Genomic DNA, 21,995 nt, shown 5'->3' on the forward strand with positions numbered 1-21,995 from the left:
TATTAAACCGATATATGCTCAAGGGCGTCATGGTGGAAGACTGGTTAGTACATCTGCCTCACAGCTCAGGAAGTCCTGGGATCAATTCCACAGGCTTCGGTGCGGAGTTTGCATGTTATTCCCGTGCTCATGTGGGTCCTCTCCAGGCTCACTTATCTCCTCCCACATTCCAAAAAGATGCATGGGAGATATATATTGTACTCTTCAAATTCCCCTAAGGTCTGATTGTTAGTCGGAGTGGTCGTTTGTCTCTGTGTGCACCGCAATTGGCCGGCAGCTGGTCCAGGGTGTCCACTGTCTACTGCTCGAAGACGGCTGGGATAGGCGCCAGCAACCCTGCTGAAGATAAGCAAATGGATGGATGGATATATGTGCATGGATTTTTTTTGTCATAAAGGACATTGATGAAATATTTTTAGACGTTTCTAATACTTTTGGGTATACGTTTCAAAGAGAAGTCTATTTATTTAGTTGGGTATAATATTTATTTAGGAAGCCAGTTTATTTATTGCATCAACAATACAGGCACGAGTGAAGACACTCAGAAGTGATCCATCATATAACCTCTGGCCCCTCCACATTCCAGGACATTAGGGGGGTTGGAGAAATTCTTCGCTCTCTGATTGGCTATTGCCTATGCGTGGCTTTGCTGTGTGGCGTTGTGACTTGCGTCAAGCTGACGTGATGAAGATCAGAAGTTGTTTGTTGAAAATTTCATATTACATCAGGTCTATAATGTAATGTAGTGGCAGTGCGAGAACATTTAATAAGTATTGCATAGTAAATTGGATTTTAATTAGTTTACGTTTGTAAATTGTTTATTATCCGTTTTTGCATTACCAGCAACGCGCCTTGAGATGCACTGTCTTTTATTTTGAACAACTCCTCTTCTTATTTCCGTAAGTGAATGCATGGCAAACGTGAAATAACGGAAGGTTACCTAAATCGCAGCATATGATCTTTCAACTCAAGCAGGGATTAACAACAACGCCACAGAGAAGCAATTGTTATGTTAATGTTATGAGAAGAGGACCTTGGCTGTTTTAGGACTGTGGTAATAATATAATTAGTGCAAAGTCTGCTACGCTATTGCTTTGACGACTAACGCTTGCTTGCAGTAGCTAGCTAACAACTAACCGGCTAACTAGCTCAAGTTACCCAGGTGTCAGATGGTGTCAAAATTTACAATCCGTTTTAAATTGATTGTTTCTTAGCACGTAAAAATATCGTGGTTTGATCATATGATGTCAAATGATCGCGTTTACTTGAGCTGCTTGTTTACATCCGCTGGGTCCCCACTTACAGTAATGGATCTATATCAAGTAACAGGTCTCTTGCATTCTCAACATGTGGGTTAGCTTTCTATGCGCCGAATACTCTATTCATTCAAATTTAGACATTGAATTACACGTGTAACACAATGGCTCGCACGCTGCAATCCAATGCCACTGTTTTTGTGTACGGTACACTCTATGACCTTTTGTGACCACTGTGTATTTCCAGTCGCCATGGCCGCGGCCCCTCCACTACGACGCACTGATTCAGCCAGAGGAGAGTTTTCTCCCCTGAAACACTTTGTGGTGGCCAAGAAGACCATAAGTGACTTGTTTGAGCAGCTTCTCAATTACGTGACAGAAACCTGCGAGTTTGTTGAAGGTAGGGCGACTTGTTTACTGTCCATCATCAGCCATCGTTCGTCCCTACAAAAATAATCTTAAAAAAAGTGTTCAATGTGAGCGTAGACAGGTTGCTAAACCAGCTACGTAATCCGAGTTCATGTATAATTCTCTTGTGTACTACTTAACGAAAGACTTGCGAAATACCACCAGTATTATACTGTATGGATCCTTACATTAATATAGAGAGATGACTGTAAAAATCAGTGGATTGAGTTGAGGGCCTTGTGGAATGCTTCCAGTTTTCAAATGCAAGGGCAAGCACTTGTGACATTTATGTTGAATGTAAGGTGCAAACATAGCCGTAGAATAGAGGTAGGTTTACCAGCAAGTCTACCTCACAATGGCTAAAAAAATTAATTAAAAAGAAAAGGTTTTGGAGTGGCCAAATTAAAGTCTGGATTTAAATTTAGTTGAGATGCTTTGGTGTGACCCTAAATGGGAAGATTATGCTAGAAAACTCTTCAATATGGCAGAGTTGAAACAACTCTGCAAAGAAGAGTCATCCAGATAATTTTTTTATTTACAACTACAGGTGGCATGTTTGAATTTGACTCATAGTGTTTTCTATCTCTGCTTGTTGAACAGAAACATGCGAGAATACAGCAATGGGGAAAATTGCGAGTCTGGATCAAAAGTTGGAGATCCAGGCATATGCAGATAAACTTGCTATCATCAAGGAGGTGCTGGCTCGCAGACACATGAAAGTGGCCTTCTTTGGAAGGTAAGCATGCGTGATCATAAAACTTGACATGTTCGCTGAGAATGATTGTTTTGTTATTCAAGAGAAAGAATTTGCCTTCGGATCTTCAAATGGATGTTGTGACTGCGTTTCGCCGCCTCTTTTATATACAATTTTTAGATGGCATTTCTGAACTGCTTAGAGATTCACAGAAACATGATTGTCAATAAGGGAGTGTGTGCTCGTAGGACAAGTAACGGTAAAAGCACAGTGGTGAACGCCATGCTGAGGGACCGCGTACTGCCCAGCGGCATCGGCCACACCACCAACTGCTTCCTGAGTGTGGAGGGGACTGATGAGGAGAAGGCCTACCTTAAGACCGAGGGCTCAGAGGAGGAGAAAAGTATCAAGGTCAGCAGTGTCTTTATGTACTTGTGGTATTTTATGCCCAAACATTTAAACACATTTACAACCCTGCAGACAGTAAACCAGCTGGCTCATGCCCTCCACATGGATGAGAGTTTAGATGCCGGCTGTCTCGTCCGTGTGTTCTGGCCAAAGACAAAGTGTGCCCTGCTTCGGGACGACCTGGTTCTCGTAGACAGGTAAACAATAGTCATAAAATGTTGCTTTATTTTCCGATGTATTATACTTAAAGGACCTATTTCAGACTTTTTTTCCCTCACAATCCATAACAGTTCCAAAATGTTTCATAAAATGTCACATTCTTATACCAAAACTCGAAGACTGAACACACGGAGCGATTTTTGTCTCGCGGAACTCAACCTCGGTTTTGCTCATGCAACTGAGCGACTGGATTGTCTCATATGCCAATAACAAGTCTGGCTTTTGTGTTTGGTGGTGCTTCTATGTGCCACATACACACAGCTTAGCAAACGAATGCTGCCTCTACGCGCTGTGCTAAGCTCCTGGAAATAGGAGTTACTCTATTGTAAATGAGTGCAGATTGACTCACTCAGACTTTGTTAGAAATAGTCAAACAACAGATCGATGAGAATTTTTATACTTGATGGTTGGAAAGATACTCCAGAGATTTAACAATTTGAATAAAAACTTTGGAATTCTCACATTTCCAATTTGCACCACCTCTAAAATTTTGACAAACGAACGTAAAATGAGTTCATATTTGATCAATTGGATCACTGGCGTATTAAATAACTGCTGTTACGTTCACCAGTCCGGGGACAGATGTCACATCAGAGTTGGACAGCTGGATAGACAAGTTTTGTTTGGACGCTGATGTCTTCGTGCTGGTTGCCAACTCGGAATCCACGCTCATGAACACGGTAATGACACTCTTGCTGCTTTCAGTCTGTAAACTTCAGTAACTTGTCGTGGGAAAGCTAAGGCTCATAATAAACTCAAACATCATTTCGCTGACTGTAAGAACTTGTTTTCCTCAAACGAGTGCTTGATGCACTCAGGAAATCTTTTTGGTATTTCAACAGGTCTGCTAAATCTTGCAATAGATTTAGCTTAATGTTGAAAGAGTTTAAAAAAGTGACCGTTTCACCCAATTTATTCTGTCACTATCTAGGAAAAGCACTTTTTCCACAAAGTCAATGAACGATTGTCAAAGCCCAACATCTTCATCCTCAACAATCGCTGGGACGCTTCAGCAAATGAACCGGAATATATGGAGGATGTGAGTTATATTTTCTTTATTTGTGTCTTGCGATTGGCTAGTTGAGGAGAAGTATAGAATATGGATGGTTGTATCTGACGCAGTACAACTTTTTTGTTCTCCTCTGTCGTCATGCTGCAGGTGAGAAAGCAGCACACGGATCGTTGCGTGAACTTCCTTGTGGAAGAGCTGAAAGTCGTCGACCGTGATCAGGCACCCAATCGCATTTTCTTCGTCTCCGCCAAAGAGGTGCTCAACTCTCGTATGCAACGGGCGCAGGGCATGCCCGAGACAGGTGAGCTTTAGTCTCGTCACCCCGTTCACAGTTTGTATTGCTTGAATCTACAATAAGGCACGAGATCACAGCAGAGGAAGAAAAAAGTTAGCTATTTGTTATAAGAGTACAGATGCAAATGGTTTTAATCACTAATCATTCTAACACTCTAAAGACACAACAAACTATGATCCCAAAACTTTGAATATCACTTCAAACTCATTTTGAAACAATATATTTAAAGGACCCGTTTCATGTAAATTCAACTTTTTGAAACTTTTAACCATGTTACAATCTTAATTTCTCACCCAAAACACCTCCATTATGACCATATAATGCCGTCAATCAACATTCGCAGTAAATAATTCACCCGCTGGAGGAGCTGTTGGTATGAATAGTTATTTCCCGAGGGGACCGTTTTGATGTGTGGCACGAGTGTTTCTGGCTGTGCTCTCTTTAACGCATCTATTGCTTTGTTGGCAACTCAAGTTCATTTCAATGTCAGTTTAATGCCGATTTTTGTTTTTTTCATCACTCCGCCTCCGACTCATATTACTGATCTCTACATCGTTAGCTTTTCTGTTGTTGTTTTGTTGTGGCGTTCTGCTTTTGAATAACATCATGAAGAGGCCACATCAGCCACTGGGTGAGAGGCGTGATTTGAGTGAACCCAGTGGTTAGAAACCCAAGAACCTAAAAAAAAACCCCTCATATTTGATAAGAAATTACATTTTCAATGCGCCAAGGCCAAGATTCAATCATTTATATGCCTATATTTAACCGTTGCAAGTTTAAAATACCATAATGTAGGTCCTTTAAAAATATACAGTATAGATTAAAGATTACAGTATTTTATTTCAGGAGAACATAAACACATAGTCAAGACCTTGCACTAATAAATTGAGCTAAGCCTAACTCCTCCCTGACATAAACCATCTTAATTTGTCTATAAACGACTTCAACATACTGTAAACTTCCTTGACACCATGACTACTTTCTTAACATCGAATGGCTTTGATGCCAGCATGTTAAATTTTGGCGTAAGATTAATCAGTTAAAAACAAAACATGAACGTGTTCATTCCATTCATCAGGTGCTGCCCTGGCCGAGGGCTTCCAGGAGAGACTCAAAGAGTTCCAGAGCTTTGAAAGGAGGTTTGAGGTGTGTGTGCATGTTTGTGTGTGTGTGTGTGATGCTCAGCGTCTATTCTTAGTCTGGTGCAGGGATTGGCGCCCGTTCAGCAGATGTTTAACAGGAGAAAAACTAAACGCCTTTGTGAGAAGGCCCAGCTTGTATAGGTTAGTTGAAGAGGATATCTTGCAGGAAAGAACCAGCCTTGATTTCAAGCATCCCAACACTAGTCACTGTTAGCTTTTTCTATCGAGCACCTCAACAAACAGGCTCCCGCCATCATCTTCTAGAAACAGTGCTTTTTCCATCAAGCTGCGTCTTCATTGTTGAAGTCTAGATTCACTAAGGCGAGGGCATGTTGATTTACTTTCCATTTTTATATGATTCTGTTTTTTATATTTCAAAATTGGTTTTGGCCCTTGATGGGTTGCTTTACAAAAGGAGAGCTGCAAAGCTATAAAATGAAATCACCATATTTGAACACAATGAAAGTTGTACAATTTAGAGCTCGACAATTTTATTTATTTATTTTTTTTAAGCTTCACCATCACCGGGGAAGAACATTCCTTCCACAGACAGCAATGATTTCTTGTGACCATGAAGGAATAATAACTCCATGGCTTAAAGTACTCCAGCGTTAAATTTGTTTTGTGTTGCTGAAATGCATCCACACCATACCAGTTCAAACAAATACATCCACCTAAAGTATGCAATAGATTGACTCATCATTCTAAACTTATTCAAGTCGGTACTTCTGGCACCGACCCATTTGGCTTCCCGAGTACCAATTCACAGACTCAAACGATATTGAGGAGGAGGTGACTAATTCCAGGTACAGGAAATTGGTACCATATCAGTTGGTCCAGGACCGTACACCTAGAAATAAAAAAAACTTTAGGAATCGAGATTTTTCTCACTTCAAACCATGTAACTCTGTAAAAGTGAATGATTAATCCTTTGGGTTTTCGGTACACAGTACAATCTGAAATGTTTTCACTGTTATCACAAAAAATAGAACCAGAAACCAGGTGCATAATACCCAATACAATATTTTAAAGCACAAATTATTTTACAGAATGCTTCTGTAAGTATAAAACTGTTACTTTAGCAGATGTAGTGTATTTGTTCGGCCTCTTTAAAGGCTGAATAGATTTACATTTTTGGTGTGTTAGTTGAATTGTACTTAGTAACCTACACGTATATGACAATTTACCAATCAGCCTCACACACACAGTGTAACTTTAGAGGTTTCCCTTTATTATGTTTACTGTAGTTTTTGTTAACTTTCAGTTACTGTATGTTTGGTTGTATTCATTTTTATAATTTTGCTGATGCTTCACCGCCACGTTACTGTGACCTTTGCCTATTTGGGGGCCAAAGGATGGGAGATGCACACTCTGCTGCTGTCATTTTCACACCTTCGTTTTCCTTTAAGTTAAAAAAGCAGCAGATGTGTGTGTTTCGTCCGATTTTCGCCCTTCGTCATCGGCCCCGGCAAATGTCACAGCAACGCGTGTGTGTATTATGGCCTCGCAGGAGTGTATCTCGCAGTCAGCAGTGAAAACAAAGTTTGAGCAGCACACTATCAGGGCCAAGCAGATCACAGAAAACGTCCAGTGCATCATGGACGCAATCAACATCGAGGCAGCGGAGAAGAGGTGAGTCGCATGCTATACTTGGGAGAGAAGTGAATGTCAAATTCAGCGGGAGGTAGGAGCTGTCTGATCGCCTCTTTTGATTGGAAGACGAGTGTCTAAAATGGCTGCCTGTTGGATGGGGATTTAGAGTAGCAGCACTGGAGGACAGGGAATACCAAATAGACCGGCTGGACTTTGTGCGGAATCAGCTCCGATTACTGATTGATGACATCAATGAAAAGATCAAATCCATCAGTGAGGATGTGGAGTCAAAGGTAATCTGAGAGAAAAAAAAAAAAAAAAGCTTTTATGTGGACACTTGGCAATGACGTCTTACGTACATCTGGCTGTCCAAATCTTGGGCCATCTCCAATGACTGCCTCCTTGTGCTGACTTTGTCCCTTTGAGGTGTCCAATGCCATGGGGGAGGAGATCTGCCGTCTTCATGTTATTGTAGATGAGTTCCATGCGGACTTCCATCCATCGCCGCAAGTCCTTAAGCTCTATAAGTCTGTAAGCAAAAGCTTGAAAAATCCATGGAAAATGTATCCAAGTGTTCCTTCTGTTTATTTTAATCTCCAATTAGGATGCAATCTTCTGCATTCAGCATTTTTTTTCTTTGTCAGGAGCTGCTTTCTCATGTGGAAGAGGGGATGGGCAAGAACCTGGCATTCCGCTGTTCAGATGCTGTCAATGCCTCCGTCCAGTCTACTCAAAAATTTATGATAGGTACAGTGAACCCCTGCAATTTTTCACGAAACATTTTTTGGAGGAGGAGGAGGAGGAGGAGGGGTGGACTTATTCTTTATTTGCTGAAAAAAATCTGTTTGTTTTTGTGCTGAGCAAATAAGGAATAGAATGTTCTTGCACACAATTATACAAAAAAATTGACAACACTGCTCCAGGTGGTGCATATTAATAATATGAACAATAAATGGGATAAATAACGTAAATATAAAAGAAAGCATAATTTTGCAGATGTGCAATTGTCATTTTCATCGTGTTCTTTTTTTTTTTTTGTTATTCAGAGCATCAATAGCGCTAAGGAAAAAGCTGTCTCTGAGTCTTGTTTGTAGTTTCGCAACCAAGCAAGATTTTAAAAAGTCATGATTTCAAAAAGCACAGAAACTGTTCGTGATAATTGAATGAGAGGCCAGCCTCTGAGTAGTTACACACACACACACACACACACACACACACACCACACATAGATGAGATTGAGTCAGACCAGGCATGGCTAACAGTAAATTATGGCGCACTTTCAAATTCCTGACTCCCCCAAGCCTTATGGCGTACCTTCAAATTCCCAACTCCCAAAGCCTGGCAAAAAAATTATTATAGCCGACCACTGGAAAAAATAGAAATGTACAAAAAAGCTATTTTATGTTTCACCAGAAGATGGCAGCAGACCTGTGGCCATGCTCTCCGGTGTAGTCGGAAATACTCCATGAGCATGTCCTCTCCGGTGTTAGGTGGTAGAAATATATTTCTGATCATCACTGCATGACATTTGTGTGACAGTTTCCAGCCCATTTTTCTCAATGGAAACTTTAGCGGACGAATGGAAATGGCGTATTTTTTCCTCACCATATCTGGTCATCGGATGTCACATAAATATGACGCATCCTCTGTCTCCCGTCTACAGAGAGTATGCTCCCTTTGTTGCCATCTGTCAGCCAGAGCCAAATCCACATGCTGGTGCCCAACAGGAAGCTGGACCTGAGTTACGACCTCAACTGCGCCTCACTGTGTAGCGACTTCCAGGAGGACATCGAGTTTCGCTTTTCGTTTGGCTGGGCGGCGCTAGTGCACCGCTTCTTGGGATCCGTCAATGCTGAGAAAGCCCTCAAACTGATGGATCAGAAACTGCAGGTACGCTCTGTTGTAGGCAAGCTGTTCTCGTCATCATCGACGTGGAAATAAGCATCGCTTAAATATCCCTCAGGCCTCCCTGCCGGCCCTGCCCCCGGCCGCAACGCCCTCCTCGGGCCCCCCGTCCACCGCCGTCGCGCCGGCCAACCACGGGGCGGCCGTCATGAGTCAGGAAGACCTGATGGTCGCCATGGCGACCAACGCCGCATCCCTCACCTCCCGCACCTCTATGAGCGCCATTGTCGTCGGAGGAGTGGTACTTTCCCAAACGTGGCCTTTTAGTCAGCTCCCGTTTGATTTTATACGTTTGGTAACAAAGCGGCGTCGTGTTTGTGTGTTGAGGTGTGGAGGACGCTGGGCTGGAGGCTGATCGGCATGATGGCCTCCCTCTACGGTTTGCTCTACCTGTACGAGCGCCTCACGTGGACCACCAAGGCCAAAGAGCGCAGCCTGAAGCGTCAGTTTGTGGACTACGCCACCGATAAGCTGCAGCTCATCGTCAGCTTCACCAGCGCCAACTGTAGCCACCAAGTGCAGCAGTAAGTCATTGCAGACAGTGGCCACCGAAATTTTATAACCTCGTTTGAGTGCAAGAAAAAACGTTTTTTTTTTTTTCTTTCTTTCCAGGGAAATGGCGACCACCTTCGCTCGACTGTGTCATCAGGTGAAGCAGACGGAGGAGGAGCTTGAGGCAGAAATCCGCAGATTGAGCGCCAACATCGATCAGCTTGAACGCGTCCAGAAGCGTGCCAAGAGCATGCGGTAAGTCGCTGACACGATGTATTATCGCTTCAAGTCATAAACTTTTGACTAATACAGTCAAGAAAAAAAATTGTCATGTAATGAGAATATAGACCCTGCAAGGTGTTTGCTGCCACTATCAGTTAAAGTCTACTGTAAAAACTCAACGGAGAATTGCACATTTAGTATTTAAGCAAAGCATCTTTTGGATTATGAAGAACGTTAACACACGACACAAAAAGCTATGTTTATTTTTTTGTACAGATGTAATTTGCTAGAGTAAAATTTTAATGGATTAATCAGTTTGAATGGGGTTTCTGAATGTGGTCATGTGACACCGGTAGCTAAGCCGTGATCATGGTAGTATTCTTAGTGTATACCAGCTGGAGGCAAAATGGCCGCGCTTTGAGATGGATAAGGAATTGGTGGCGTTTGCTGCTTAATTCATATAGCACAAAAGAAGACAACTTATTTCCGTACAATTCTTCTTTTAAATGTTTATCAAATTCGCAGACTTTATATTCCAAATGTTCCTGAATTTTTTTTAGTATTTATTTTCATGCTTTTATCTCAAAATGTCTTACGAAATCTTTTTGTTTTCCAGCAAATTCAAACCTATCGTAGCTTCTTCCTTTTTTTCAAAACTTCACGATGACCTTTTCTCATAAGTAAAAAAACTTTGTTGCAATTATCTACTTGTAGATTGTTATATACCATATTTTACGAGTACAACCTCAACCTCGCGTATAAGTTGACCCTCCCTTTTTTATTTATTTTTTTCCATCCCCTGTATAAAGGGTGGTTGACTATATATGTATTCATCCATCTATCCATAAAATGATCGGTTTACCATATAAGTTTGGACATTCCTGAGAACGATTAGCTCACCGACCGTCTCAAATGTTTTTTGACCGTTACGACAGGGGCGGCATGTTTTACGACAGGGGCGGCATGTTTCAGTGCTAGTGATCTCCTAACTGAAAGGTTGTTGGTTGTCAATTTCAGGCACAAAGCTAGCGAGCTGGAGAAACAGCTGGAGACATTTACAAAGCAGTATCTACAAGTTCAACAATGAAGTCAGTCCTCTCAACCTTCGTCTGACCGGCACAAATAATCAGTAAAAGGAATTTTCAAAAATCTTTACAGCCATAAAGCTTATATGATTTTGTTGTCTATTTCCTTTGGTTCCATTATGGTTTTTGTTTGTTTTTTATTGCTGTTTGAGAGTAAACCATTAGTTTAAGTCTTGGACATGTTCACTCCATGTGAAGGTAGTATCATACTGCATACTAACTCACTAACCAACTAATGGGGTGCTGAATTTGTACACTAATATGCTTCAAACTGTGAATATGCCTTTTTTGACAAAAGTTTTGTGAAAATGATTCTGTGTTTGTCACTGTACACGGGTTTTTAGAAAGAACAAATATAAATTTGTTTAGTAATGAAATATATTTGTGACCTTTTTCTAATTCATTGTAGAAATCCATCACTTGATAAAGTATTTTCTCATTGTTAAAGAAGGACTTTTTCGGCCACTTGCAAGAGGCACCTGGTATTCATCAAGGTAAGAAGGGCAGGTTTCGTATTTTATGATGCCTAACCATATGCAATTCATCAGTTTCAGACTCCCAGCATTTTTTTTTAATTTTTTTTTTGGTAGGTGGGGGATAGCATTGTAGCTATAGTGCACTGCATACATGAACTGTAAAAAAATACAAACTAATAATCCCATAATTGCTACATTTATAACTTAAGCTTTGCTGGCTTTATCGCCTCTTTAGCAAGCAATTGTATGAAAACACAAAAGGCATCTTGACAAATTTTAAAATGATTACATTTTTTAAAATACTGTATATGAACTCGTTCAATGCCAGAGATGTTTTTTTTTTTTTTTTTTTTTTAAGAGTTCGGACAATTGATATTGAAGTACATTAAGGACATTAATTTCCAGAAACAAAAGTATCTGGGATTTAATGTCTGGACTCTCAAACGAAACAAAACAAAAACGTGAAAGTATGTCCCTGGCATTGAATGAGTTAATGTGGTTGCATGAATTGCTTTATTGAAGAGTAATGAATCCTTTCACAATAATATAAAATAAAATTAACACATTTTTATTTATTAATAACCCAAATTATTTCACGGACCACCGCAGTCAGAACATGGACCCCACTTGAGATCCACTGGCCAGATATGTCCGATTTAGTTCAGTTCTTGTGGCGCTATTGCAAGAGAAAAGGCGAAAAACGACTTGACCAAGACTTCTGAATGAGTTAAAAACGGAACTCGGGGAAAGTCGCAATATTCCAGCTGAGATGTTGCAACAGTCAAAGAGGAATCTCAGCAGCAGATTTCCAGGAAGCATTCGTGCAGAAGGATGCCATCTAAAGGACGCAATTTAAAAAAATGGTATGTTTGGGAAAGAAAACCGGAAAACGGACAGGATACCGACTCTCGAGCACTGGAATTAGACACTATGCTAGTAGAACGCTCAAATATTTTGGGGGAAAGTCTTACGACGCACACAAGTCACTCAAGGGACCCCTGTACATAATTACGCAGGCAAATATTGATTCCTTTGTCAAAAGCCTTCTTTATTATTATTGATGACAATAACTCATGGCAACATATCAGTATCACCAAGCCACTGTACAAATACAAAAAACAAACAAAGATCTGGTGTGAAAAAGACTATAAAAATTATTCTGAAAGTGATTATTTCACACACTAGCACTGTAAGAGAATTATCATGGCACCGAGTCCCTGGTCATTATTGGCTTACGACAGGAAACGATAAAAACAGCAGACAACAAAGCAACGTAGTCAATAAGGCAGTGCATTATTTGTGAACGTGCGCTGGCAGATAATGGCACTGTCTGCATGTGTTTGTCATGTGGAATAACTCAAACGTTGGCACCGAGGTTGACACGTGTCCATGAAGAAAACTACAGTATTGTTGCCGCCCAAAAAAGCCGTCCCATACTACAAAAGCGTTCAATTCAAATCAAGCACCTTTTGTTGTTTGAGTTTTTACACGCACAAGCAGTTGTGTGCTCTGATCGCGGTTGATTCGGTACATAATCGCTGCCAATTTTCGCTTGGCGCGTCGCTCAGAAAGTCTGATTTCATTCAAGACAAAGTCCAAATGACAGCAAAGGAAATCAAGTAGGAAACCGTTAACGTTCCTGAATAATTCTTGGCGCCTTCGCTGACACATAAATGCGCTGGTTAGCGAAGTGAAACGTGCTAATAAACCACTCATTCGTTATTACAACTAAACTGAAAAATTTACCTCCATCGTCCCAACGCCCACAAAGTGCTACCAAAACTCGTCAATTTGACAACCAGAGCCCATCGTGGAACAACAGGTCAGAAAGGGTCTGCCTGCTAACGAAAAGCATAACGCAGTTCATGGGCTCCCCTCTGTTCAAAAGCAAATTCAAAAGCGGAATTTTATTCAAACAAATGGTTTTGAAATGGAAACAACTGGAGCGACTGCGGAGGTTTCTACGCGACACATTCATTTGTTTGCTTTAGAGGCGCTGGGGTGAAAGGCTGTTTTGTGCTAAGCTAGCCTAAACAAGCTAATAGCGGTACATACTGCGTTCCCTCAAGTTTTTAAACCAGTCGTTCCCAACCAATGTAGATAGAGCAAGATACCATAATATATATGGGATGGGACGAGATCTCGCGAGAGTAAAACGACAAACGTTTCTCGTCCCAACTGCAATTTAATTACTGGTGAGCCGGGAATGCCGATAGATAGCGGAGATCACCAACCTTTTTGAAAATGACAGAGCTACTTCTTTGGTACTGAGTCATACGAAGTGCTACCAGTTTATGCGAAGACGCCAATCCTGTTACGGGTTTCTCACGATAATTAAAGAACAGCTGTTGTAAATATGTAAATTAGGTGTGATATGTAATGTATGTGTAATACAGAAGATTTTTTTGTAAAACTTCCACAAAATGGTGGTGCATGTCAACCTTTTAGTGTGATGGTTTTTCGATTGTAAAATAAGTGCCTTGCTTCCGCACAGGTTGGGAAAGTCCGCTTCAAACAGCTGCAAGCTAGCGTTTTCTGTCAAATGGCAAAGCTCAAGGTCCATGAATGACATTGGCACAAAATGAGTCAATTAAGTTAAACACACAGATATAGTATACACACAGACACACTCCCAAATCACATCCTACACCCCTCAGAGATTCCCAATATAACTTGTAGAATAACATTCTGGTCAAATAAAAACATGAATGCAGTGATCCTCAAAGTGTGGCACCGCCAAAGTGCAACCCAATTGCATCTAACTTTGAACCAGACTTGTGATGGTGAAAGTAGGCGAGCCGTTTTTTTAGGTTTGTTTTAATATGTAAAATGTTTAAGAACCACTGCATTAATGCAAAAGAACAAACGTCTCATGGACTGAACCGACCTCAAGGAACTGTAACAAAGCATAAAGCATTACATTGGAGCAAAAAGTTGAAGAAGTCAAATGATTCTGCACAGGCTCGTGTTTTGTCGACTGTGAGTGCGTCTTAGTGTTCACGAGTGTAACCGTGTGCTTCAAGTGGGCTAGTGGAAAAGTACAAGTGTCTTGAGACAAGACTTGGCTTTGTGGTGAAGATGGAGGCGAATGTAAGGCAGAAAGTGTCCAATGTTTGGACACAGGCACCTGAGATGACACATGATAGGTCCAACAACTCAACTTTAAGCCTTTTGTGTGTGAGTGTGTGTGTGTGTGTGTGTAAGACTGCAGTGCTTCTCCTAATCCCTACTTGGGATTTTAAAAACCACATTGACAAGGATATCGAACTAATTCAAATGCTCATGACGCATGTCAAATCTGCACTATATCTGTGCCTGTAAAAGAGAGACAAACGATATTTAGATACATATATAAACATAGGTAAATGACGCAGGGGATTCCAAAACTGAAACGGAACATTCCATTTGAAAGCATGGACTCAATACCCAGTGTGACGTGCAGTCAAGTGTGGGTTCCATGTGTGCTATGAGGATATTTTTTTATGTGTGGCCTCATTTGACTTCGGTCCTTTCTCAGTTAAGAATTTGCTCTGAAATGCACTTTCAACATGCAATTATATACATTAGTGAGGCAAGACATCAGGCTGCTTTACCAAATTATTTAGTTATTGTATTTCTGCAGTATTTTTTTTTGACAATTAAAATTTCTATCAAAGCCTGTTTGAAATTTTGATATTCTATATATATGCTCCAATTTTGAAGCAATTTATATGGGGACAAGGTGCAAAAGCCACATTTTTGTAAAATAGATTTTAGAAAATAAACCTAGAAACTGATTTTAAATCAACAAAAATTATATTTTAATGTTTTTGGGTGGATTTTGATTCAAAATATTAAGTTTAACATTTAATTGAATCATAATTATTTTATATTTATCGGTTTTGTTGACATTCCCTTCAGCGCAGCTCCATCTAGTGGATGCATAACGCAACCCCAGCTTCTACTCTAGCTTCTATTCTATATGCCTTATAATATGGTGCGCCTTACACATGAAAACAGTTTTAAAATAGGCCATTCTTTGAAGGGGCGCCTTATAATCCGATGCGCCTTATAGTGCGGGAGCTATTACATGAACTACTGCTACAATGTATTGTAGCGCACCTCATTGGTGGTATGCCACATGATTTTTCTCTAATTTACTACGGTGAAAACGGGACAGCTGTAAGTGCCGGGTGTGAGAAATCGAAAATGGTCAGGTAAAAACTGAGGGAGAGCGGTTGAGAAGCTCTGCTTTTGAGGAAACATAGCGTTGTGTGGAAATCAGGGGTGGGGAACCTCTTTCATGACGAAATCAGTCCTACGAGGCCCATACCAAAATCATGACAGAATTATGATGCCATGACGTTTAATAATTTAAAGATTCAAAGTTTGTTGTTAAAAAAAAAAAATCCCTCTGAAGTTGTAGCCTTAGGGAGGGTTCCCCACCTCCATTGGAAGTGAAGTCACATGTGCTCCAATGCGTTTGTCTTCTACATGTTGTCCACAAGCAGTATTAACAGTTCACAAAGTTGTTTTGGTGAAGAAACTAAACATAAAGCACAGAAAAGTGTTCATGACTTGGGGGTCCATGCAGTTCTCACCAGGACTTGATGTTCCTTCATTTGTTTTCAAAAGTCCAAAAGAGTTACTGCATTCCTTGGTGGTGGTGGTCCGTCGTCACTCAAGCACAACCTCACTCGAATGTCCTCGATTTGTGTGAACTTGAGTGGCATTAGCACCATTTCCTGAAGCAGGCTTTCTCAAACCCAGCCCAAAATGGCCCAAGGTTCCATTTGAATGGAGTCAGGATTGTCAAAGAAAATGTTCCAAGCTGCACTATTTCTTTTTGTGATTTAGGTTAGTTCAGCTCTGATGCCTAACAGTTAGCCTTTATGCAGTGTATGTCAAGCTGCGCGAGCAAAGATCCGGATTTTTTTTTTTTTTTTTTCTCGCGGCACTGTATAGGAGAACGATTCTCAGCTGTGGCGTGAGAGATTATGTTTCGATTCCTACCCTTATTACCCTACCTCAATGTTATGGCAATACATTATTTCTAATTTAGGTCATTGTTTGGGAAAGCCCGTCCTTGAGTCTGGACGCCTGACTTAGGATCCACCTCAGCTCTCCGATGACGAGATTGCAAACTCCTCCCCGCGTTGACCAATGCAAGAGTTCCTCTTCCTCTAAACGTCACATCAACGTGTCACTGATTATCGCTTCTGCCTGGAGCACAGGCCAAGAGTTTGACGCCGCATGGCAGTGTCATATTAGGAAGAATTAGAAAGAAAACACGAAAGCCTAACGTGATCAAGAAAAACAATTTGGAAATTAAACATATAAACATGATATATGCATATACGATGCATATATAAATATACGCACGCCCACACACACGCACAACGCTATACATATATACTGTCTTTTTATATATAAATTTACAAAGGACACTGATAATTATAGAATTAGATGATGTTTGTTTACGTAATTTATCGCTCGACTGTTTTTGATTGGACTGCTTGAAAATACTCAGGTTGTTGAGTAGGAAAAAAAAAAAAGAAAAAGTAAAAAGTTTAGAGGGCTGATACCATGTATACTCCTTGAGCTCCAGCGCTTATGTCGGGTGGGGGCCCCAAAGAGGGGCGGGCGCTTTGGCTGCTTGCCTTTTGTTTAGTTCCAGATCCGCAGGAAACTGTCCCAGGAGCCGGTGCCCACAGCCATGCCGTCCTCGGTCACGCCCAAGCAGCTCACCCTGTTGTCGTGGCCGGCGAGCACGCCTGTGTGATCACACGAGGGAGGTCGGATACAAAGCACTTTGTTGGGCCACAGCTACCAAATTACTTGAGTAGAAGCGCCAACGGCTAAAGTGAAACTGTGGCAGGGTTTTCGCTTCCATCTTTGAAAATGAGCGACGGTCGGTCGTCGGACTTCGTTGCATGCCCTAGCATGAGACTAAATGCAACCTCCTCAGATTTGTAACACTGGATAAGACCAGTCCATACTAACACATTCAATGCCAGGGATTTATTTTCACGTTTAAGAGTCCAGGTAGTTAAGTCTCTTAAAAGAACCTGAAAACACGTCCCTGGCATTGAATGAGTTAAGTGTCTGGGTTTGAATGCCTGGACTCTTATAAAAATGATCCCTGGCATTGAATGAGTTAAGTGGGCTACAGTTATTGTTTATTTTAGTTGAAGAACGTTTGAGACGTTTTATTCAATGCCTCCAAACCAACTGTGAGTCCAGGTCGAGCACACAATTAAAGTGTGATGTGTCAAAAGTTGAATGGCTGATGAATGCGAAAGCACAATTAAGACAGCCATTCGTCTGTTTTTTTTGCTGCCATCTTGTGACGATCATTATACTAACAGAACAGTGCAATCATATCTCCGTAATCGTTAGGCAGTACTTTTTGTATACATCTTCGTACACTAAATCTTGACTGGGGATGTTTTGATCCCATTTATTTTTTAGACCAATACTGGTACGAGCACTCAACTCTTGAGTAGTTACAGATACCTCATGTAGTTTTGATACACAAACTCCCCAATCATGCAGAAAAAAAATCTTGACATTGCAATTGGGTTAGGGTTATGGCATTCCTCATTTGTAATTTCGAAGACATGATCACAAATCCGATGACAAACCCCACATATCGTATTGATGTAAATTTGGCCACATGAAAAGACCCGACGGACCTGCCCGTTCGCCTTTCAGAGTGTCCCAGACGTTGCAGTTGAAGTCGTCGTAGCCGGCCAGCAGCAGACGGCCGCTCTTGGAGAAAGCCACGGATGTGATGCCGCAGATGATGTTGTCGTGACTGTACATCATCAGCTCCTGGTCAGCGCGCAGGTCAAACAGCCTGCAGGTGGCGTCGTCTGAGCCTGTACCGAAGGCATTCCCGTTGGGGAAAAACTGCAGCAAGGAGGAAAAGGGGAAAATCAAATGACTTCAAGATTATTGATCAATCACACTCTGCTTTAACGAGATACTTGGTTCTGTCCAAGTTCAATGTATCGTCAATCCGGCACTAAACAACACGGATAGCCTGAGCAGCCAGAAAATGGCTGCTTGCATTGAGAAGAAAATCTTACTAAGGCTATTGCATAGTCCTTCATGTATTACTTGGAGTAACTAAATACATGAATGACTTCGCGTCCATGTAGGCACTAATTAAAACACATTAGTTCAGTGCTTCAGTTATATTTTGCCAAGCGCCCCCTTGGAAAGAGACCCCCCCCACACACACACACACTTGACGTAACCTTTTTAACATTAACAATAGAAAATTATATTTCTAGCATTTATATGGGTTACAGCTTAGTTTAAAACTGAAAAAAAAATAACCAAGTGCATCAAAGTGTCTGAAACTACAAAAAAAAGATGAAAATTCTTCTTATTACAATTACACTTCAAATGACAAAAACAAAGCCTTTTCCCTGGGCTCACCTGTGCCCCCCTTGGCATCGCCTCGAGCCCACCCCACTATTTGAGAAGCACTGCATTAGTTGGATGCATTTGGGGCTGAATCGGTTGCAGTGTCAAGCCCAGGGGGGGTTAAGTAATCTCAAGCAATTTTTGAACATATTGAACCATTTTCATCGCAAATTTCCTGCACAGACTTGCGCGCCCGCGCGTGTGTGTGTTGTGACTCACAGTGACAGCGTTGATGTCGGACACATGGCCAGTGAAAGACTGCCTGCACATGGCGTCACGAATGTCCCACAGCTTAGAGGTGGCGTCACAGGCTCCAGACACGAAGGTCTTGTAGTCAGGGCTGAGAGACAAGCTCATCACATCCCCCGTGTGGCCAGTGAAGGTTGTAGCCTGCTGGCCCGTTTCAATGTCCCACAACGCGCTGGAAGTGACAGCGTTTATGATTGGTGAGCAACATGTTTATTACTACTTCAGCCATGATTTTTTTTTTCTACCAGTAATTAAATAAGATTAAGGATGTACAGATCAAATGTTTTTGCACATGCGTCCTAGTCAACCATCTGATTTTATGGAGTGCTGATTTGACACCTAGTCAATGTGTTAAAGAGAACAGATTTTATTTATATTTATATTTATATTTATATATATATATATATATATATATACATATATATATATATATATATATATATATGTGTGTGTGTGTGTGTGTGTGTGTGTATTAGAGAGAGAGGAGAGAGATCATTTTTTTTTAAGCCAATCCAAGCGTGACATTTTTCATCAGCGGTTTCTCAAGTCATATTAAATTAGATGTTGTTATGCACGGCTCTGTAAACTTACATACATTTTGTATACAAATTCCCATAGCATTCAATCGCCAGTTCAGGGCGTTAAAATAAATAAATAAAAAAAGACTGAATTAAGCTAGCATTTTATTGTACAGTGCCTGTTCAACAGTGCGAAATGCAAGGACCGCCACTGGCCTTAAGCAAACAAGCCTTGCATTGTGGGGAACGGGTGGGGGGTATTCCTCAGGACTGTGGGTAGTTAGCTAAAACGCTAACCACGCTCTGCAATGCATGTTGTGTGTTGTAAAAGAAAATCAAGTTTGTGCCCAGATAGAGACACATGCCTGTTTGGCCTCCGTACTACATTTCATACACTTTATTTATGTATAACGTCCATCGAAGGGGGATGAGCATACTTTGCATAATTCACTTATTGGTTTTCTGCTATCCATTAACTGCAGGAACACTGTTTTACATTTGGCAATACTCTGCATGTACGTATGTATGTATGTGTACCTACAGAATATATTTTGCTTTGCAGCCCTTAAAAATATTTATTTAATATATTTTCAAAACCTTTGATCATTTCCCCCAGGTTCCAATCATTTGAAAATGATTTTCAATCACGTGATCTAGGCTCTGATCTAATTTGTATATTACATATACACACATTGAATAAATAATACACATGTGGGATGTTATAGCATATGTTATCAATATTACTATTAGTGTAGAGGCAAGTCTGGACATACATACATATTGCAATGTCGCAATTTAGAGTAGCTCTATAATTGGCCAGGTCACTCTTGGAAGAGTGGAGTTTTAATCTCACCTATGTATTTACTTTTTTATCTAGTTAAATTACGTTAATAAGAATAGTTTAAATCTCAAGGATATCTTGGGTATTTTGCCCCTTTGCTTGCTTTTGTATCTCGTACTTTGACAACTTTATTTCTCTTGTGAATTTATTAATTTACCTGTAACTGTAGGATACAAAATACACGCCTGCTTCACCTTTGCATGAGTTACCAACCACTTTGTAACAAGCAATAAGGAGCAGCAGTCTTCTACCACATAGCATATTTGAATGTTATGCGCACCTTTCCATCAAAAGTACATCTGTGATATGAACTTTAGGAAGAAGCTGCCCACTCACCAGGTGGTGTCTCCAGAACTGGTCAGTATCTGGTTGTCATCCAAGAACCGACAACAGGACAAATAACCTGAAAGAACACAGATTCAAGCATCACTTACGGGAACTATTTAACATGACTCATGACTACGTCGCTCTGACTACACTTAACATGAACATAATTACGTTGCTCTGACTATAACATGAACATAAAAGTTAACACATTTGGGTCTGACTTATTTACCGAATCCGACTCAGATGGACAGCTTCCAAACGCTCTTCCACAAGAATTCACAAGCAATTGTTATTCCCACCTGTATGTCCCGGTAGCTCCCGGGTGACACGCACGCTGCCCTCACGCGTCTTCAGGCTGTATATGGAGCAGATGTTGTCCAGGCCACCGCAGGCCACATAGTTCCCAGAAGGAGCATAGGCGCACGTCATCACCCAGGAAGAGCGCAAGGGGATAGCATGCATCTGTGGATACCAATAATGTTTTTTTTTTTTTTTTTTTCATTATTAACACTGCTGAGCAATTATCAAAAGCGTAAACTGTTAAAGGCAGTTTAAGGGTGTTTAACATAGGTTTTTGACCTTATTTGTGGTGTAACTGTCCCAGATGATTAGCTTTCCATCTTGCGAGGCACTGACAAGAAGCCTAAAAAGGAAAAACAGATGAGCAAAAATAAGGAGCAGTATGCATGCTTCGTACATATGTTGTACTACGGTGCATGCATTTAGTGCTTTCAAAGCGATGACAGGTAACATCGTGCGTGCTCTGTATATTCAAGATTTAGGGTGCACTGAGAAAAGACATCCATCTTGTGCTCCATTCTTGCTCAGTCATGTATTGTCCTGCAATACTATTTAGCATGTAGGTTATTTTCAAGCGAGAGGTGAGAACCTTGATGAAAAACAGGAAAAAAAACTGTAAATGGGAAAACTAGAAGGGTGAAAAAAATTTATACGGATGAGAAGGGAGCTAGAGGAGACAAACTAAGCAATGCCTAAGTAGTGCAAATGCGGAAACACCCCAACCGCATGTTTCCTGCTCTCTAGGGAGAGGAAGTGGCTTGATGGGGATGTGCTACAATCAAGCGGGGAGGCTCCAAGCACAAATGTCAGTCGCTGTGTATAAAATAAACTCCCTGCTGATCACATGGAGAGTGCACACATGCTTGTTAAATTGTCTTCTCAAATATTCAAATAATGTTAAAATTAGTACATTTGCCCGAGGTAAAAAGGGTACGATAGTGGAACTCCCCCAGGATTCACATTATACAAAATGAACATTACTACAGAGACTTGCATGCATATGCGTAAATAATCATTCTTGATGCAGTTAAAAACACAGTTTGCTTGTTTATGATGCGGAAAATCCATTGGTGCAACCAAACTCTGACCAATAAATGAGACCATAGCTATTTCGGAATCATTCAAGTACTTGAAAAGCTC

General features: G+C 40.9%; 2 protein-coding genes across 3 annotated transcripts in view; one reads left to right on the forward strand and one right to left on the reverse strand.

Annotated features, from left to right (window-relative positions):
* The first annotated feature begins 909 nt into the window (after positions 1 to 909).
* Positions 910 to 11,108, forward strand: mfn1b (mitofusin 1b). The gene is made up of 18 exons (XM_088426277.1): positions 910 to 1,054; positions 1,504 to 1,656; positions 2,265 to 2,400; positions 2,607 to 2,769; positions 2,839 to 2,963; positions 3,557 to 3,665; positions 3,917 to 4,024; positions 4,145 to 4,298; positions 5,371 to 5,438; positions 6,945 to 7,066; positions 7,194 to 7,320; positions 7,454 to 7,558; positions 7,672 to 7,774; positions 8,691 to 8,917; positions 8,991 to 9,173; positions 9,260 to 9,456; positions 9,545 to 9,679; positions 10,664 to 11,108. The coding sequence occupies exons 2-18, from the start codon at positions 1,509 to 1,511 to the stop codon at positions 10,731 to 10,733; spliced, it is 2,280 nt and encodes a 759-aa protein (XP_088282403.1). The 5' UTR covers positions 910 to 1,054; positions 1,504 to 1,508; the 3' UTR covers positions 10,734 to 11,108.
* Positions 11,109 to 12,234: 1,126 nt separating this feature from the next.
* Positions 12,235 to 21,995, reverse strand: part of LOC148417320 (guanine nucleotide-binding protein subunit beta-4) — a 33,752-nt gene continuing 23,991 nt past the window's right edge. For both annotated transcript variants that reach the window (XM_088425203.1, XM_088425205.1), the window contains exons 6-11: positions 21,135 to 21,198; positions 20,855 to 21,017; positions 20,565 to 20,631; positions 18,840 to 19,041; positions 17,882 to 18,098; positions 12,235 to 16,960 (exon numbers count right to left, since the gene is read on the reverse strand). In XM_088425203.1, coding sequence (XP_088281329.1) covers positions 16,854 to 16,960; positions 17,882 to 18,098; positions 18,840 to 19,041; positions 20,565 to 20,631; positions 20,855 to 21,017; positions 21,135 to 21,198 — 820 coding nt within the window. In that variant the 3' untranslated portion in view covers positions 12,235 to 16,853. The remainder of the gene's footprint in view (positions 16,961 to 17,881; positions 18,099 to 18,839; positions 19,042 to 20,564; positions 20,632 to 20,854; positions 21,018 to 21,134; positions 21,199 to 21,995) is intronic.

Source organism: Hippichthys cyanospilos, chromosome 10 (assembly GCF_059441005.1).
Source record: "Hippichthys cyanospilos isolate Australia breed blue-spotted pipefish chromosome 10, RoL_Hcya_1.0, whole genome shotgun sequence".
NCBI classification, from domain to species: Eukaryota; Metazoa; Chordata; class Actinopteri; order Syngnathiformes; family Syngnathidae; genus Hippichthys; species Hippichthys cyanospilos.

Excerpts from the sequence above, each read along its gene's own strand:
- mfn1b (XM_088426277.1), top strand. The coding sequence starts at position 1,509 with ATGGCCGCGGCCCCTCCACTACGACGCACTGATTCAGCCAGAGGAGAG. Across the intron at positions 1,657-2,264 it reads AACCTGCGAGTTTGTTGAAG|AAACATGCGAGAATACAGCA; the intron begins GTAGGGCGACTT and ends CTTGTTGAACAG. Across the intron at positions 7,559-7,671 it reads TCCTTAAGCTCTATAAGTCT|GAGCTGCTTTCTCATGTGGA; the intron begins GTAAGCAAAAGC and ends TTTCTTTGTCAG.